The 20,760-nt window shown below is 41.6% G+C and overlaps 2 protein-coding genes across 2 annotated transcripts in view; both read right to left on the bottom strand.

Moving 5' to 3' along the window:
• Nucleotides 1-20,760, bottom strand: part of LOC132535670 (zinc finger protein 14-like) — a 357,812-nt gene that overhangs the window by 9,210 nt on the left and 327,842 nt on the right. The gene's annotated exons all lie outside the window — the stretch shown is intronic.
• Nucleotides 3,603-20,760, bottom strand: part of LOC132535669 (zinc finger protein 709-like) — a 73,963-nt gene continuing 56,805 nt past the window's right edge. The window contains exon 5 of the mRNA XM_060182442.1: nucleotides 3,603-5,324. Coding sequence (XP_060038425.1) covers nucleotides 3,767-5,324 — 1,558 coding nt within the window. The 3' untranslated portion in view covers nucleotides 3,603-3,766. The remainder of the gene's footprint in view (nucleotides 5,325-20,760) is intronic.

Here is a 20,760-nt window from a genome sequence, read left to right as displayed (position 1 = left end):
ATCATTGTTGGGTAGGACAGAGCTGGGGGTTCAAACCTGGATCCTTATGCTGGTCCTTACGCTTTGTGCCACCTGTATTTAACCTGCTGTGCTACCGCCCGACTCCTCATAGTTCACTTTTATGATATTAAAGCAGTACTGCAGGGGCCTTTCTGTCTCACTCCCTCTATAGCCCCCCCACCCCACTTCCCTCTCTATTTCTGACTGTCTCTAACCAATAAATAAATAAAAATAAATGTTTAAAGTTTAAAAGGAGGAAAAAAAGAAGAATGGCGATCCACCTCCTTCTCCATAGAGCACAATGTGTAACACCCCACACAGAATCAGGACAGCTCAAGAGGAATCCAGTCCTGGTGGAAGGTGGTGATGGTGGATTGACCAGGGAGAGGCCCAGACATACGGCTGCTCCCCAGCATATTATTTTTTAATACATATTTATTTTCCATTTTGTTGCCCTTGTTCTTTTTAATTTATTTATTTATTCCCTTTTGTTGCCCTTGTTGTTTTATTGTTGTAGTTATTATTGATGTCGTTGTTGTTGGATAGGACAGAGAGAAATGGAGAGAGGAGGGGAAGACAGAGAGGGGGAAAGATAGACACCTGCAGACCTGCTTCACCGCCTGTGAAGCGACTCCCCTGCAGGTGGGGAGCCGGGGTTTGAACTGGGATCCTTATGCCGGTCCTTGTGCTTTGCACCAACCCTCCCAATCTCAGCCTCAATGATCCACACTCACAATATCCCGTCCAGTCTGAACTTACTGAAGTCGCCTCTCGAACGTCCAAATCAGCAGGAGATGAGAGCAGCAACCAGAGAAAAGTAGAGAAAAGCGGCGTCCCAGAATCACAGGATCCATTGCTAGTGTCTCTTACTTCCTGCAGTGTCGGTTTTCACTTTGGAGCACCGCCCACCAACAACCCACATTGGTCCATGTTCACTGTCTCAGAGTTTAATTGGGTGAAGCCCTTGCCACACACAACTACTCTTCTGATTGGATAATGTTCACACCCAATCGAAAGCAGAGATTTCTAAGTGACAGCAATGCTGTCCTATCAACTTCTATAGGGGCTGTGCCTGGAGAACCCTTAAAGCCAGAAATGGCTGGCAAAGCTTTCTCTTGAGTACTCAAGAAGCTTCAGTTGTTAAAAACCTACAGTTCCATCAGCTTCCTCACCCAGTTAGCTTTCTCCTGCTCGCTCTCTTCCGTGCTGCTTGGCCCTATGAGGCGCAGCTCTGTGACCACGCACCCCGGGTGCTTGGTGCAGCTGCTGTGCCCAGCGTGGAATATGAATTAAGTTTTGCAAAATTTTCCAAATCTATGTATAAAGCTGGTCATATATATAGTAGTATTCCTTTTAAAATCTCCTCACCTAAGAGCAGGTCCCCATAGTTTTGTAACATCTCATGGGTGCAAAATCTGTCTTGCCAGGTCCAGATACTATCACTCTTCCTAAGACAATTATTATTTTTTCTTTGTTTAGTACTTATTTTCCCATTTGTTGTCCTTGTTTATTGTTGTAGTTATTATTATTATTGCTAATGCCATCATTGTTGGATAACACAAAGAGAAATGGAGAGAAGAGGGGAAGACAGAGAGAGGGAGAAAAAAGATAAGACACCTTGAGATCTGCTTCACAACTTGTGAAGTGACTACCCTGCAGGTGGGGAGCTGAGGTCTGAAACAGGAATCCTTAAGCTGTTCCTTGTGCTTTGTGCTACGTGTGCTTAACCCACTGTGCTACCACCTGATTCACTCCTGAGACAATTCTAAGGCCACATCCTTGAGTCAGTGTTCTCTCCCTTGATCATGCTCTGTATATGGCTGCAGATAGTGCGAACACTAGCCAGTTCCTTACTATTTCCCCACCATTTGTCAAATCGGAGCTGCTTCTTTTTCTTTCTGAGGAGACTGAGCTCTACATAGATGTGGTTGAAGTCCCTCCACAGGGAGCCACTGGGGCCCTTCAAGGTGACCGTGAGACCCTTCAGAGAGACGTTGACATTCTCTGGAATGTCAACAAGTCTGGTTGCTGAGAATGGTCTTCATTCTCGCAGTAGACATGGCAAAGGAACTTCTTTCGTCCAGATCAACTCTTTTTACTGTAGTAACAAAAACAACAAAAGATCTAGGAATAAACCTAACCAAAGAAGTGAGAGACTTGTATAGTGAAAATTATGAGACACTCTCTCTCCCCAGGTTTCCATGTGTTCAGGTAGGTGAGTGTGGCCTACAGCTCCCTGTGTCTAAAGGAACCAAGCAGCTTCTCCCTCATAAATCTTCACTGTATTAGGCAGAGTAGTGCACTCACCACCCTCTGTGCTTCCAGGGGAATTAGACAAGCCTCTCGTCCACAGGATTCACCTTATTGGTGCTGGCATGTAATCATATACATGTAAATTTCTCACATGCTTATTAAAAATTCTATCATTTCCTGATTGTTGTTATGTATAGCAAGTAAAAATGGTGTTAGACCAGCCTGAGAAACAGAATATCAATGTATAGTTTGCAAATTCACATCTTTGTACCGCATTTTAAAACATTCATGAGATCATCTCAACATAAACATATGCTAAAAAGAAATAAAATGTTGTTCCAGTGGTCCGGGAGGTGGAACAGTGGATAAAGCATAGAACTCTCAAGCATGAGGTCCTGAGTTCAATCCCCACAGCACATGTACTAGTGTGAAGTCTGGTTCTTTCACTCTCTTCTATGTTTCTCATAAATAAATACATTCTTAAAGATGAGAACTCTACGCTTCCAAGTTAAAAAAGGTCATCAGTCCCAATCTTGGAAGCTAAAACACCTGATGACAGCAAAAATATACGAGAGAAGCATACGAGAGAAGATAGGATAAGAGGGGTACAATTCCACACAATTTCCACCACCAGAACTCCCATATCCAATCCCATCCCTTGATAGCTCTCCTATCTTTATTCCTCTGGGAGTAGGACCCAGGATCTTATGGGGTGCAGAAGGTGGAAGGTCTGATTTATCTTCACTGGTTTTCTCTCACGTACAAGTTGTTTAGTAGTCAATTATTTCCATCTTATCTACATGGATAATCTTGTTTATTTTTTATTAACTTTATTTGATAGAGATAGCCAGAAATGGAGAGGAAGGTGGACATAGAGGGAGAGACACCTTACAGCCCTACTTCACCACTCACGAAACTATCCTCTAGCAGGTGAGGATCAGGGGCTTGAACCTAGATCCTTGCACACTGTAACATGTACTCAACCAGGTGCACCACCACCCAGCCCCAAGGTCTGGTTTGTAATGCTAGTGCATTCCTATGTATAAAAAATGTCACTCTATTTAAATATTTAATCTTTTCACATTAATAGACTTTCAGTATCAAATGGGCTTTTCTATGTATTAGAATTGAAGATGAAGGTAGTCCAGGAGGTGGTGCAGTAATATAGCTTTAGACTCTCAAGCAGGAAGTCCCAAGTTAAATCCCCAGCACAGACATGTACCAGAGTGAAGTCTGATTTTCTCTGTATCTCTTCCTATCATTCTACATGAATACATATTTAGAAATATTTAAAAATAAAATTAAAGATGAAAATATTGAAATATTTATATTCCTTACAAGCACATAGGTTTGGGTTCACTGGTTTATTAAGAAAATATGATCTTAGGAGTCGGGCTGTAGCACAGCGGGTTAAAGCGCATGTGGCGCAAAGCGCAGGACCAGCATAAGGATCCCAGTTTGAGTCCCCAACTCCCCAAATGCAGGGGCATCACAGGTGATGAAGCAGGTTCTCTTAACTGTGAATTCTTTCATGTCTCAGAAGATGACTGGACCGTCTGAATGTTTTCATACATTGTTTACATTTATAGGGTTTTTCTCCACTGTGAATTTTTTCATGTGTCCGAAGACTACTGGAACAACTGAATGTTTTCCTACACTGTTTACATTCATAGGGCCTCTCTCCACTGTGCGTTTTTTCATGTTTCCGAAGAGTACCGCCATCACTGAATGTTTTACTACACTGTTTACATTCATAGGGCTTCTCTCCACTGTGCGTTCTTTCATGTATCCGAAGAGAACTGGAACAACTGAATGTTTTCCCACACTGTTTACATTCATAGGGTTTCTCTCCACTGTGAGTTCTTTCATGTGTCCGAAGAGAACTGGAACAACTGAATGTTTTCCCACACTGTTTACATTCATAGGGTTTCTCTCCACTGTGAGTTCTTTCATGTGTCCGAAGAGAACTGGAACAACTGAATGTTTTCCCACACTGTTTACATTCATAGGGTTTCTCTCCACTGTGAGTTCTTTCATGTGTCCGAAGATTACCAGATTGACTGAATGTTTTCCTACACTGTCTACATTCATAGGGCTTCTCTCCACTGTGCATTCTTTCGTGAATCCAAAGAGCACGGCTATTACTGAATGTTTTCCCACATTGTTGACATTCATAAGGTTTCTCTCCACTGTGAATTTTTTCATGTGTCCGAAGATGACTGGATTGACTGAATGTTTTACTACACAGTTTACATTTATAAGGCTTCTCTCCACTGTGCGTTCTTTCATGAGTCTGAAGATTACTGGACTGACTGAATGTTTTCCTACACTGTTTACATTCATAAGGTTTCTCTCCACTGTGAGTTCTTTCATGTGTCCGAAGATGACTGGAACAACTGAATGTTTTCCTACACTGTTTACATTCATAGGGTTTCTCTCCACTGTGCATTCTTTCATGTTTCCGAAGAGTACCGCTATCACTGAATGTTTTACTACACTGTTTACATTCATAGGGCTTCTCTCCACTGTGTGTTCTTTCATGTGTTTTAAGATAACTGGATTGACTGAATGTTTTCCTACAGTGTTTACATGCATAGGGTTTCTCTCCACTGTGCATTCTTTCATGTTTTCGAAGAGAACCAGATTGACTGAATGTTTTCCTACACTGTTTACACTCATAGGGCTTCTCTCCACTGTGCATTCTTTCATGTTTCCGAAGAGAACCAGATTGACTGAATGTTTTCCTACACTGTTTACATTCATAGGGCTTCTCTCCACTGTGCGTTCTTTCATGTGTCTGAAGTTTACTGGAAAAACTGAATGTTTTCCTACATTGTTTACACTCATAGAGTTTCCCTCCACTCTGAGTTCTTTTATGTCTCCGAAGATCACCGGGTTGACTGAACGTTTTACTACATTGCTTACGTTGATATGGTTTCTTTCCAATGGGAATTCTTTTCTGTTTTTTAAGCTGACTGGAATAAGGGAATACTTTGTTGTATACTTCACATTCTTGAGGTTTCCTACCATTTTGATTTTGTTCTTCGGCCTCAGGAATTTCCACTGTATTACTGGAAAACAGTGAGAATTTACTTAATGATAGTGTAATGAAAAAAATGAAAGTTTATGAAGAGAATGCAGGTCATTATTATGCATAAATGACCAAAATTCATACACATTATCAATACATTTGACTAAAATTGTTTATAATGACAAAATTACAATAATAAATTTAAATTATATAAAGGCTCTTGTAGTTAAAAAAAAAAAACACAAAAAGTTGTCAAATACTAAATAGTTAGTATACTTCACTGCTTGTGAGGCAACTCCCCTGCAGATGGGGTGCTGGGAGCTTGAACCGGGATCCTTACACCGGTCCTTGCACTTTGCACCATGTGTGCTTCACCCACTGTTTTGCTACCCGACTCCCAATATTGTATTTACTAATTGAAGTACTTTTTGTCAATGGCAAGGTTTATCTTTGTGTTGATTTTTTTTTCCTTTTAAAAAAATATTTATTCTCAGGAGTCGGGCTGTAGTGCAGCGGGTTAAGCGCAGGTGGCGCAAAGCACAAGGACCGGCATAAGGATCCCGGTTCGAACCCCGGCTCCCCACCTGCAGGGGAGTCACTTCACAGGTGGTGAAGCAGGTCTGCAGGTGTCTGTCTTTCTCTCCTCCTCTCTGTCTTCCCCTCCTCTCTCCATTTCTCTCTGTCCTATCCAACAACGACAACAACAATAATAACTACAACAATAAAACAACAGGGCAACAAAAGGGAATAAATAAAATAAATACTAAAAAAAAAAAAAGAAAATACTTTAAAAATATATATATAGGAGATTCGACTTCCAGAGGCGGAGCTACGAGCAGCAGATCACTTTCTCTCCTCTCCTCTCCTCTCCTCTCCCGGATCAACTAGGAATACCAAAGGAGACCACCCGGACCGAAACAAGACAGGACTACAATGACCACAGGAACCGAGTAAATCACCATTTAAATCACCGAGTAAATCACAAGTTCAACATCCAAACATTAGCTAAGGAAATAATAACAGGAGTGAGTAAAGAATTTGAAAAAATTGTAATCAGAACTGCAGGAACAACAAATGAGAATATGGAAGAAAATTCTAATAATCTCATGGTTATTAGAGAGCTGAAAGCTGAAATTGCTGAGCTAAGAAGGCAACTAGCTGAACAAGCTAAAACAGTATCAGAGCAGGGCAACAAAATAGATGAACTCCAGAAAGCAGTAGAGGGCAGAGAGAATAGAATCTATGAGGCTGAAGACAGAATTAGCAAGATTGAGAATGAATTAGAGACAACTAAAAAAGAAGTAAGAGATCTCAAAAAGAGATTAAGAGATGCTGAAAACAACAACAGAGTCCTATGGGATGACTTCAAAAGAAATAATATACGCATTATTGGCTTACCAGAGGAAGAAAGAGAAGGAGAGGAAGAAAGCATTCTCCAGGCCATAATAGCTGAAAATTTCTCAAGTCTAGACAACACCAAAGACATAAAGATTCAAGAAGCCCAGAGGGTCCCAAACAGAATTAACCCAGACCTAAAGACACCAAGACATGTCATACTTAGATTGGAAAGGAATAAGGATAAAGAAAGGATCCTCAAGGCTGCAAGAGAAAAACAAAGAGTCACCTACAAAGGAAAACCCATAAGATTAGCAGCAGACTTCTCCATACAAACACTACAGGCCAGAAGAGAATGGCAAGATATCTATCGAGTGCTCAATGAGAAAGGCTTTCAGCCAAGAATACTATATCCTGCTAGACTGTCATTCAGACTAGATGGAAGCATCAAAACCTTCTCAGACAAGCAACAGTTGAAGGAAGCAACCATCACCAAGCCTGCCCTGAAAGAAGTTCTGAAAGGTCTCCTATAAACAACCAGACCACCACAAATAGGACATATATCAAAACACTCTAAAACTCTACAAGAATGGCGTTAAAATATCTTCAGTCTTTGATATCAATAAATGTCAATGGCCTGAATTCACCTATTAAGAGACACAGAGTAGGAAGATGGATCAGAAAACACAACCCAACAATATGTTGTCTACAGGAAACTCACCTAACTCAACAAGACAAACACAGACTTAAAGTGAAAGGATGGAAAACTATCATACAAGCCAATGGCTCACAAAAAAGGGCAGGAACAGCTATTCTCATATCTGACATGATAGACTTTAAAATAGATAAGATTAAAAAAGATAGGAATGGACACTACTTAATTCTCAGAGGATCAGTCAATCAAGAGGACTTAACAATTATTAATATCTATGCACCCAATGAGAAGCCATCTAAATACATCAAACTTCTACTGAAAGAGCTACAGCAATATATTAACAGTAACACAATCATAGTAGGGGACTTCAACACCCCACTCTCTCAACTTGACAGATCATCCAGGAAGAAAATCAGTAAAGACATAAGGGAGCTAAATGAAGACATAGATAAACTAGAACTATTGGACATTTTCAGAGTCATTCATCCCAAGAAACTGGAATACACAATTTACTCAAATCCACATGGATCATTCTCAAGGATAGACCATATGTTAGGCCACAGAGACAGCATCAGCCTATTCAAGAGCACTGAAATCATCCCAAGCATCTTCTCAGACCACAGTGGAATTAAACTAACACTTAACAATCAACAAAAGATTAGTAACAGTCCCAAAATGTGGAAGCTCAACAGTACACTTCTTAACAACTTCTGGGTCAAAGAGGAAATCAAGGAAGAAATCAAAATGTTTCGAGAGTTCAATGAAAATGAAGACACAAGCTATCAAAATATTTGGGACACAGCTAAAGCAGTCCTAAGAGGGAAGTTCATAGCTATACAAGCACACATTAGGAAACAAGCAAAGGCACAAATAAACAGCCTGATTGCACATCTTAAAGACCTAGAAGAAGAACAACAAAGGAATCCTAAAGCAACCAGAAGGACAGAAGTCACTAAAGTTAGGGCAGAAATAAATAACATTGAGAATAGGAAAACCATACAAAAGATCAATGAAAGTAAATGTTGGTTCTTCGAAAGAGTAAACAAAATCGACAAACCTTTAGCCAGACTCACAAAACAAAAAAGGGAGAAGACCCAAATAAATTGCATAGTAAATGAAAGAGGAGAAATCACAACAGACACTGCAGAAATTCAACATATCATGCGAGGCTTCTATGAACAACTATATGCCACCAAGCTAGAGAACCTGGAAGAAATGAATGATTTCCTAGATACCTACCAACTTCCAAAACTAAGTAAAGAGGAAGTGCATAACATGAACAGGCCCATCACCGCTAATGAAATTGAAACAGTTATCAAAAATCTTCCCAAAAATAAAAGTCCTGGACCAGATGGTTTTACAAATGAATTCTACAAAACCTTCAAAGAAGAACTAATACCTCTACTTTTAAAAGTCTTCCAGAAGATTGAAGACACTGGAATACTCCCTGCCAGCTTCTATGAAGCCAACATCACCCTGATACCAAAGCAGACTGGGACACAACCAAAAAAGAAAACTACAGACCAATATCTCTGATGAACATAGATGCAAAAATATTGAACAAAATTCTAGCCAACTGGATACAGCAGTATATCAAAAAGATTGTTCATCATGACCAAGTGGGGTTTATCCCAGGCATGCAAGGTTGGTTTAATATACATAAATCAATCAATGTGATCCACCACATCAACAAAAGCAAGACCAAAAACCACATGGTCATATCAATAGATGCAGAGAAAGCCTTTGACAAAATACAACATCCCTTTATGATCAAAACACTACAAAAAATGGGAATAGATGGAAAATTCCTGAAGATAGTGGAGTCTATATATAGCAAACCTACAGCCAACAACATACTCAATGGTGAAAAACTGGAAGCATTTCCACTCAGATCAGGTACTAGACAGGGATGCCCACTATCACCATTACTATTCAACATAGTGTTGGAAGTTCTTGCCATAGCAATCAGGCAGGAGCAAGGAATTAAAGGCATACAGATTGGAAGAGAAGAAGTCAAACTCTCCTTATTTGCAGATGACATGATAGTATACATGGAAAAACCTAAGGACTCCAGCAAGAAGCTTTTGGAAATCATCAGGCAATACAGTAAGGTGTCAGGCTATAAAATTAACATTCAAAAGTCAGTGGCATTCCTCTATGCAAACACTAAGTTAGAAGAAATTGAAATCCAGAAATCAGTTCCTTTTTCTATAGCAACAAAAACAATAAAATATCTAGGAGTAAACCTAGCCAAAGAAGTGAAAGACTTGTATACTGAAAATTATGAGTCACTACTCAAAGAAATTGAAAAAGACACAAAGAAGTGGAAAGATATTCCATGTTCATGGGTTGGAAAAATTAACACCATCAAAATGAATATATTACCCAGCGCCATCTACAAATTGAATGCTATCCCCATCAAGATCCCAAGCACATTTTTTAGGAGAATAGAACAAATGCTACAAATGTTTATCTGGAACCAGAAAAGACCTAGAATTGCCAAAACAATCTTGAGAAAAAAGAACAGAACCGGAGGCATCACACTCCCAGATCTCAAACTGTATTATAGGGCCATTGTCATCAAAACTGCTTGGTACTGGAACATGAACAGACACACTGACCGGTGGAATAGAATTGAGAGCCCAGAAATGAGGCCCCACACGTATGGACATCTAATCTTTGACAAAGGGGCCCAGACTATTACATAGGGAAAGCAGAGTCTCTTCAACAAATGGTGTTGAAACATGCAGAAAAATGAAACTGAATCACTGTATTTCACCAAATACAAAAGTAAATTCCAAGTGGATCAAGGACTTGGATGTTAGACCAGAAACTATCAGATACTTAGAGGAAAATATTGGCAGAACTTTTTTCCGCATAAATTTTAAAGACATTTTCAACGAAACGAATCCAATTACAAGGAAGACTAAGGCAAGTATAAACCTATGGGATTACATCAAATTAAAAAGCTTCTTCACAGCAAAAGAAACCACTTCTCAAACCAAGAGACCCCTCACAGAATGGGAGAAGATCTTTACATGCCATACATCAGATAAGAGTTGAATAACCAATATATATAAAGAGCTTGCCAGACTCAACAACAAGACAACAAATAACCCCATCCAAAAATGGGGGGAGGACTTGGACAGAATATTCACCATAGAAGAGTTCCAAAAGGCCGAGAAACACATGAAAAAATGCTCCAAGTCTCTGACTGTCAGAGAAATGCAAATCAAGACAACAATGAGATATCACTTCACTCCTGTGAGAATGTCATACATCAGAAAAGGTAACAGCAGCAAATGCTGGAGAGGGTGTGGGGTCAAAGGAACCCTCCTGCACTGCTGGTGGGAATGTCAATTGGTCCAACCTCTGTGGAGAACAGTCTGGAGAACTCTCAGAAGGCTAGAAATGGACCTACCCTATGACCCTGCAATTCCCCTCCTGGGGATATATCCTAAGGAACCCAACACATCCATCCAAAAAGATCTGTGTACACATATGTTCTTGGCAGCACAATTTGTAATAGCCAAAACCTGGAAGCAACCCAGGTGTCCAACAACAGATGAGTGGCTGAGCAAGTTGTGGTATATATACACACAATGGAATACTACTCAGCTGTAAAAAATGGTGACTTCACCGTTTTCAGCCGATCTTGGATGGACCTTGAAAAAATCATGTTGAGTGAAATAAGTCAGAAACAGAAGGATGAATATGGGATGATCTCACTCTCAGGCCGAAGTTGAAAAACAAGATTAGAAAAGAAAACACAAGTCGAACCTGAAATGGAATTGGAGTATTACACCAAAGTAAAAGACTCTGGTGTGGGTGTTTGGGTGGGGAGAATACAGGTCCATGAAAAATGATGAATGAAATAGTGGGGGTTGTATTGCTAAATGGGAATCTGGGGAATGTTATGCATGTAAAAAAAAAAAAAAAAAAGAAGTAGAAACGCAAAGCAGAAATTGACTGAGTTTGGAGTATGGCACCAAAGTAAGAAAGCAGAAGTATACTAGAGTTTGCAGTGAGTACCTCCCTAATACTTCCTCTCCACTTTTCCAAGCTTTGGGTCCATGATTGCTCAACAATTTGTTTGGCTTTGTATGTTAACTCTCTTTTTAGTCACCAGGTTCCAGGTGTCATCAGGATGCCGGCCAGACTTCCCTGGATTGAAGACACCACCAATGTGTCCTGGAGCTCAGCTTCCCCAGAGACCCATCCTACTAGGGAAAGAGAGAGGCAGACTGGGAGTATGGACTGACCAGTCAACGCCCATGTTCAGCGAGGAAGCAATTACAGAAGCCAGACCTTCTACCTTCTGCAACCCTCAATGACCCTGGGTCCATGCTCCCAGAGGGATAGAGAATGGGAAAGCTATCGGGGGAGGGGGTGGGATATGGAGATTGGGTGGTGGGAATTGTGTGGAGTTGTACCCCTCCTACCCTATGGTTTTGTTAATTAATTAAAAAAAAAAAAAAATGTTAGGCCTAGGCCAGCATCTAACGCCTTGGGCGTCCAACGCCCCATGGGTACTCTAGTCCTCTGGAGTTCCTAATCTTCTAGCGTTTGCCCTTCTTCCATAGCCAGTCAACAGCGTCAGGTTGAGCCTGATGTAAAGTTTCGAGACCTCCTTTGAATCTGGAGAGGTGGCAGTCGTTGACTATGTGGGTCATATTAAAGCTCAGCACTTAGCAATAAGCTAGTCTTATTGATGAATTCCAAGGATCCCAGATGATGCCCCCAAATGTTAGGCTCCCTAATCCAAGATTCACCAAGAGACCAGGGTAATGTAAAAACAAAGAGCTTTATTTACTAACTTGGGATAAGGGCTAGGGCCGAGACCCCACAGCTGTATTGGGTGCTCGACCCCTTATCTAAGTCTAGGGTTACTAGGGTTTATATACAATTCAGAATATGAGGTACATGACAGTGTTACAACTATAGTTATCCACTACACATTTATGGGGGCAGTGAGGATTCTCTTTATAGCCCTGTGGTCATCTTCTTTTCCTGCCTCCAGGATTCTCAGAGGTGTCTCGTTATGATTTCTCACCTCACCTTGGGGCTGCAGCTGCAGCCTGCACAAGAATTACTTTCTCTAATTGTTTATATATCTTTCAGGGTGCTGGAGTCCAGGCCTGCCTATCTTTTCATTACCAATTTTACATTTATTTTTTCAGCTCATCTCTACAGTAAAGCAGGGCTGCAGGTCACTTTCTAGCTCTCTATCTCCCCTTACTCTCAATTTCTGGCTGTGTCTATCCAATAAATAAATATAATAAACAATTTTTAAAAAGACAGAGAAAGGAAATCCGGACACTCCTGGTCTTCCAAGCTTCATAATCCTTTTGAAGGAAGGACAGGACCCTCTCAGGGGATGTGCTTCAGCCCTAGTCTTCAGGGGCTCACATCTGCATTTCATGACCTTTTGCAGTTGGGTAGAGAGGCAGTGCTGGTGTTTCTGGCCTCTGCCTAGGTTCCTTCTCCTGGATTCCTCCAGGGTGCAGAGGGAGGGGAGCTGTTTTCCTGAAGTTGCACTCCAACACACACCTCTGTCAGGAAAAAGTAGCTGAAATTAATGAGGCTCTGGGAGAAAATCCAGGACTCATCAATAAACCTTGTTATACAGATGGGAGGCTGATCAAGATGACAGTGAGTAATCCTTCAGAACTAGATGATCTAATGAGTGTGGATTAAACTCTGAGACAGTGGCCATGGACCAATGTGGGTTGTTGGTGGACGGTGCTCCAAAGTGACAGGAAGTAAGAGACACTAGCAATGGATCTTGTGTTTCTGGGATGCCACTTTTCTCTCAGTGTTGCTCTCATCTCCTGATTTGGATGTTGGAGAGGAGACCTCAGTAAGTTCAGACTGGACGGGATATTGTGAGTGTGGCTCATTGAGGCTGAGATTGGGAGGGTTAGCTTGAGACTTGCTAGAATATTCCAGGATCAGAGTTGGGCAGTAGCGCAGCAGGTTAAGCCTATGTGGAGTGCAGCACAGAGACCAGGTAAGGCTCTGGGTTCACAGGAGTTGAAGTAAAGCACGTCTGCTGGTGTCTTTCTCTCCCTCCTCTCTGTCTTCCTCTGTCCATTTCTCTCTGTCCTATCCAACAATCACAATGTCAATAAAGACAATAACTACAACAACAATGAAAAACAATAGGGCAATAAAAGGGAAAATACATATTTCTTTAAAAAAAATATTCCAGGAAGCAGTCATGTGTCTGGGTCTTTTCCTGGTCAATTCACCATCACCACCTTACACCAGGACTGAATTCCTCTTGAGCTGTCCTGATTCTGTGTGTGGGGGGGAGTTAAACAGTGTGCTCTTTGAAAAAGGGATGGATCACTGATTCTCTGGGCCTTTGTGCTAAGATCAGGTGTAGAAAACTGAATATTCCTCAAAGAGTTTTGTTTTCAGTCTGATCAGAGACAACTGATGAATCTGAATGAGAGAGGCTCCTCAAGGATCGTCAAAAGACCCTTCAACTGTTAAGTTTCTTTTAAATATATTTATTTATTAAAAAAATATTTATTTATTCCCTTTTGTGGCCCTTGTTTTATTGTTGTAGTTATTACTGTTGTCATCATTGTTGGATAGGACAGAGAGAAATGCGGAGAGGAGGGGGAAGACAGGGAAAGAAAGACACCTGCAGAGCTGCTTCACTGCTTGTGAAGTGACTCCCCTGCAGGTGGGGAGCCGGGGCTCAAACTCAGATCCTTACAGTGGTCCTTGGGTTTTGCACCACCTGCATTTAACCTGCTGCACTACAGCCCAACTCCCTCTATTTTTAATTTTATGGGAGGGGTGAATAGAATGCTGTTCAACTCTGACATAGACAGTCCCAAGGATCAAACTTAGTACTTCAAGAATGTTAAGGTGGATACCTACCACTGAGATATCTGAAGGTCACTCTCTTTCCCTACCTCTCTGTCTCTTTCCCTCTGAATTTCCCTGTATTTCCATCCAATACATAATACATTAAAAAGAAAGGTACTAGTTGCCAGGTGGTGGTGCACTTGATTAAGTGTACACACTACAATGTGCAAGGCCTTGGGTTCAAGCCCCTGGTCCCCACCTGCAGAGGAAAAGCTTCACAAATGTTGAAGTAGAGCTGCAGGTATCTCCCTCCCCTCCAATATCTCTCTATCCCTATCCAATAATAAATAAAATTCAAAAAAAAAGGTGCTATCAGGTGGGGGTATAGCATAATGGTTAAGCAAAGAGACTTTCCTGCCTGAGGCTCTCAAGTCCCAGGTTCAATCCCCCACTCTGCCATAAGCCAGAGCTGAGCAGTGCTCTGGTAAGAAAAAAAAAAAAGTTGCTATCATAATGGTTTTTCAAAAAAAGACTCTCATGCCTAAGGCTCTAAGGCTCCAAGGTCCCAAGCAATATCAAATACCACCATAAGCCAGTGCCATTTCTTCTTTTTTCTTTTTTTTGAAATCTATTTTATTTAATAAGACATAAATAAATTGAGAGGGAAGGAGAAGATAGAGAAGGGGAGATGAAGATACACATCTGCAGGGGGATTTGGGTGGTGGTGCAGTTGCATCAAGAGGGAGTGCTGGTCCTTTTTGCTCCTGCCTAGGTCCCTTCTGCGTGCTCCAGACACCTCCAGCCAGATAACGGGTCATGAATTCTATGAACCATGCCATGATCCTTCCCATGCCAGAAATAATAACATGACTCTATACAAGGACCTGTCTCACTGTGGGCATCTTAGCTCTCCCCACCCCCAGCTGGGCTCTCTTGATACCGATGGGTGCTTCTCACCTTCCCCCTTGGTTAATACAGTAAACTTTCATTTGTCTACTCCTGATTCTACTTGCCTCACTTTCAGCATCTTTTTTTTTTCTCTCCCCCAGAGCACTGCTGAGCTCTGGCTTATGGTGGTACAGGAGACTGAGTCTGGGACTTTGGAGCTTCAGGAATGAGAGTCTGTTTACATAACCATTATGCTACCTACCCCCACCCCATAGCATCTTATAATTCTAACATTTTGGTGCAAAAACCTGAAAGGGGCTACAAATCTAGCCTCATCCTTTGGGTATTTAGTGCCCCAGTATTCTAACAATTATAATTGCTAGAAACAGAAAAACACATATATCTACTATCATTATTTCAGTATTTAGACCAAAAATTTTAACAGATATTGGGTGATGAACTCTGCAAAAGCCCACAGGTAAAAGAAATGTATATTCTGGAGGGCAGGAGGAATTGAATATTCTCCAATGACTTTCCTTGTCTTTCTGATCAAAGTGAATCAATGAATCTGGAGGGAGCATCTCCTGAAATACTGTCAAAAGACCCTGCCAGCTATTCCATTTTTAATTACTCTTTCACTCTCATTTTTAAAATTATTTCCCCTTCTATTGCCCTTGTTGTTTTTGTTGTTGTTGTTGTTGTGATTATTGTTGTTATTTATGTCATCATTGGTGGATAGGACTGAGAAATGGAGAAAGGTGGGGTAGACAGAGAGGAGATGAGACAGATAGACACCAGCAGACATGCTTCACTGCCTGTGAAGCGACTCCCCTTCAGTTGGGGAGCCAGGGCCCCTAACCAGGCTCCTTAGGCCAGTCCTTCTGCTTCATGCCATGTGTGCTTGACCCACTGTGCTACCACCCATCGCCCTATGCCGGGCTAGCTTTATGGGCAGCAGAGAGATGACCAGGGACTCATGGCTGAGCTCAGACGCAGTTCAATCTTTATTGATGATGAATGAGTGCAAGCTATATATCTCTACTCACAATCCTGTCCTTATATATCCTGAGGTGGAATTGTAAGGTCAGAAGAGAATGTAAGTAGTATAGGGGGTGGGGAGAAGGAAAAAGCATGGGAAACCGTTGGGATTAAACCAGTGCTGGCAAAACAATGATTATGTAAATAGACCACAGCATTAAGTATTGCAACAGAAGGGGTCTTAGAAGCAGACCAACAACTCTAATTACTTTTTTAGTTGTATGTATTAATATTATAGCAGGGAGAAAGCAGAATACTTCACAGATCTTGCATGGACAGTGCCAGGACTGAAATTTGGTACTTCAATTTGCTAATTGGTGACTCTACAATTAAGATATCTGCCTTATGATTGGAATAAGAGATGTTTAACTGAATAAAAGAATAAGGAATAAAGGAGTCTGTTATATATTTGGATGGTCAATCCAGATTCTCAATCAGGAGAAATACACCTCTCTGCTGATTCCAATGTCCTTTCCTGAAAGTTGGTGGCTATGTCCATGACTGAAAAATTTCACTCCAAAGAGAAGTAACCATCACAAGATATAAACTTACTCGTGTAAGTCTAGTTGTCAATAAGTGGCCTATATTGGGATTCAATTATCCAATTCTCTAGTTGTGGTTCTGGACAATAATGAATATTCCCACCATTACTTGAGATCTCTTTACACTTAATCATTGTTCCTATTCCCTCTCTGCTAGTCTGTATAAATGAAGCTTTTGGGAGTTCTACCAGAACATAAAAGTTATCTCAACATCTTCTTGCAGTTAACACAGTGTAAGAAAATCGGAGAACTTCCAGACTTCCGGAGGCTGGGCTTCGGAGTAGCAGCAGCTGTCTTTCTCTCCTCTCCTCTACTGGGTTAACTAGGAATACCAAAGGAGATTTATTATCTTTATTTATTGGCTAGAAACAGCCAGAAATTGAGAGAGAAGGAGAAGATAGAGAGACACCTGCTGCCCTGCTTCACCACTTGCAAAGCTTTCTGCCTCCAGGTGGGGGGCAGGGGCTTGAACCTAGGTCCTTTTGCACTGTAACATGTCACTCAACCAGGTGCTCCACCACCCGGCCCCCTAAATAAACTTCCATGTTCACAGCAATCATTCTAACATTTCAACAGTAATTCTTATTCTTGAACACATTCTCACATGTTGAATTGATGCTCATAGTCTTGCCTATCTATTCACACACAGAATATAATCAGAATGTTTCCAAGTATAATGAAATTCAGAACAGTCATACTGCTTTTTAGGTCACATGTAAGCCATTCGATTCTTTATGTAAAGATCAGTTTCCATCATCTTTGCATAGCTACTATGGACAACTTCCTGATCCATGGAGAGAACTGATTATTACTTGGCATCAATAACAATAATAATTACATCAACAATCAAAATAAGGGCAACAAAGAATGAAATATATAAGTAAATATATATATTTATTGTAGTTATTATTTTTGTTGTTATTGATGTCGAAGTTGTTGGATAGGACAGAGAAAATAAAGAAAGGAGGGGAAGACTGAGAGGGGGAGAGATAGACAGAGACCTGCAGACCTGCTTCACCATCTGTGAAGCGACTCCCCTGCAGATGTTCATGTTGCTCTCTACACTGAAAGGTGGCTCATGAGGGAGAATAAAACATTAGGATAGAATTTGGGAACAAATCAGCATCAGGGCAATATTCCCACTGGGGCAGAGCCTATGAGGGATTGCCCTGATCCCTACCGTAAGCCTGTCCCCTGAATTCAAGAGGTCTGGCAGCTGCTTTATCAACTTTTAGTTTTGGGGGTTCTATGGCTTCATCCAACACCCTATTGGCTGTCGGGAGACTGGAAGAGGGCTGAAGACCATTAGGTCACACCAGGGGTTACCCAGCCAGAGTCCTGCAATTGTCCTAGACCTTATCAATCTCCATGCAAAGGACTCGGCTGGGAAAGACAGAAAAGGACAGAAAAGGGGAACTTAGCTGCAGTGGGTGCTAACAAAGCTTCAAAGTTCCTGCCTGGCTTGCCATAATGTTAAGTATTTTTCCTTCTGACCGTACCCATTACAAACTGAGACAGACTGAGGCTGACACAAGAAATAGGGGAAGTTGAAGTATATTCACACATTACTACAAACTTACACATGTACAATAGCCATTACTACAAACTTACACATGTACAAACACAGAACAGACATAGAACACTGGGACCTCAGGAAACCTGAGGGTCCCCCACCAAGTCAGAGTGCCAATTAGTGGCCCCATTATTTGGGAGAGAGACCCAGATGCTGGGAGCTCATCTCCTATTAAAGAGAATGGGAGTTGGGGGGTTTCAAGGTGGTCACATGAGTACATTCCTAGAATGAACATTCTGAAACTCATTGACTCCAGGAAGCAAGTGGGCAGGTTAGTGATAACCATTATGGCACAAAGGTTACAAGACAGAAGGGTTTCTGTAACATTATATTTATTTATTTATTTATTTATTTATTTATTTATTACCAGAGCACTGCTCAGCTCTTGCTTAGGGTGGTGCAAGGGATTGAACCTGGGACTTTAGAACCTCAGGCATGAGAGTCTGTTTGCATAACCATTATGCTATCTACCCCTCCCACAGCAACATTCTTAGTTAATCAGAAATTCTCTGTTGTCCAAATAAGGGGGAAATTCCTTCATTATCTAGTCCTCTAAGGGTTTGCTCTTAATCACTCAATTCACCTAGCTTTCTATATGGGGGATTTCTAATTGAATCAGCTTGGGGGACTTATTCCTTCACAAGGTAGACTACACTAAACAACATCTCCCAAAGCTTACTGTGCAACCCTGCTGATTCCCACAGTGCAGATAACATTTTCTATAGTTATCCATGCTTGTTTGTCTGTGAAATTACCCACAGAGAGCAAAACAAAGCAGAGCGGAGCAGGGCTCTGGGTCAGCAGGCAGCCTCCAGGTCAAAGGAGCCCACTGCACTGGAGGAGCCAGGCTGAGAGGAGGCTGCATGGTGCAGTTTGCACTTTGGGCACAACAGCAGCACCAAGTCCCCAGGGTGCGGGTCACAGAGCTGCGCCTCATATGACCAAGCAGCATGGAAGAGAGCGAGCAGGAGTAAGCTAACTGGGTGAGAAAACTGATGGAATTATATGTTTTTAACAGCTGATACTTCTTTTAAAAAATGTTTTATTTATTCCCTTTTGTTGCCCTTGTTTTATTGGATAGGACAAAGAGTAATGGACGGAAGAGGGGAAGATGGGAGGAGAGAAAGACAGACACCTGCAGACCTGCTTCATCGCGACTCCCCTGCAAATGGGGAGTCGGGGACTGGAACTGGGATCCTTACTTGAGTCCTTGCGCTTTAAGCGTCCCACCAAATGCTCTTAACCCACCGCGCTACCGCCCGAAGTCCAACAGCTTCTAAAGTACTCCAGAGAACCCTTTGCCAGCCATTTCTGGCTTTAAGGGTTCTCCAGGCTCACCCCCTATAGATGTTGATAGGACAGCATTGCTGTCATTTAGAAATGTCTGGTTTCGATTGGGTCTGAACTTTATCCAAAGTTTTCATCCAATTAAACTCTGAGACAGTGGACATGGACCAATGTGGGATGCTCATGGGTGGTGCTCCAAAGTGAAATCCAACACTCGAGGAAGTAAGAGACACTAGCAATCTCTTCTGTGTTTTTGCGCGGCTGCTTTTCTCTACTATTCTCTCAGTGCTGCTCTCATCTCCTGATTTGGATGTTGGAGAGGAGACTTGAGTAAATTCAGACTGGACGGGATATTGTGAGTGTGGCTCATTGAGGCTGAGATTGGGAGGGTTTGCTTGAGTCTTGCTAGAGTATTCCGGGATCGGATTCGGGCAGTAGCACAGCGGCTTAAGTGCACTTGGAGCAGCGCACCACAAGGACCAGCAAAGGGCTGCGGGTTGGAGCCTCAGGTTCCCAACCTGCAGGGGAGTCGCTTCACAAATGGTGAAGCAAAGCAGGCCTGCAGGTGTCTGTCTTCTCATCCCCTCTTGTCTTTCAGCCCCTCGCTCCATTTCTCTTTATCCTATCTAACAACGACAACAACAAGGGCAACAAAAGGGAAAATAAATATTTATTTAAAAAAATAAATATTTATTTTCCGGGGTGGATCAGTGTGTATGGGCCTCTCCCTGGTCAATCCACCATCCCCACCAGGGCTGGATTCCTCTTGTGCTGTCCTGTTTGTGCTCTGTGGAAAGGGGTGGATCATCATTCTTTTTTTTTAATTTTTATTTATTTATTTATTTATTTATTTATTTTTTATTCCTTCCCGGTCATGGATGAAGTTTCTTGGTCCAGTCCCATTCTCTATTGAGTGTCCTGGGATCTGGATCCAGGACAGGGGAGCGAGGAAGGACCTGCTGATGGCAGGCGAGATGTTCAGGTTGGGGAGTCAGCATGTTTGTCAACACCAGTCAGCTTCCAGCTGGATCCACTGCCCCTTTGATTGCCCTGCCTTCATTGGGACCTGGGGTAGATAGAAACTAAGGACTTTTTGTGGCCCTGGCAGCACATGTGCCAAAGTGATGGCTGGTTCTTTCTCTCTCTTCCTATCTTTCTCATAATAAAATCTTTAAAAAAAAAAAGAAAGAAAGAAAGAAACTAAGGACTTCTTTAATTCTTTCTCATTTTCATTTTTCTTAGTCACTATAAATTTCTCTTCTCTGTTATATTATCCCTGGAGGTGTTACAGTTTTTTTTGTTTGTTTGTTATTGGGGAATTAATGGTTTAGAGTCA

The sequence above is a fragment of the Erinaceus europaeus genome, chromosome 23 (genome assembly GCF_950295315.1).
Source record: "Erinaceus europaeus chromosome 23, mEriEur2.1, whole genome shotgun sequence".
In the NCBI taxonomy this organism is placed as follows: domain Eukaryota; kingdom Metazoa; phylum Chordata; class Mammalia; order Eulipotyphla; family Erinaceidae; genus Erinaceus; species Erinaceus europaeus.
This window is presented reverse-complemented; position numbering and strand designations above follow the sequence as displayed.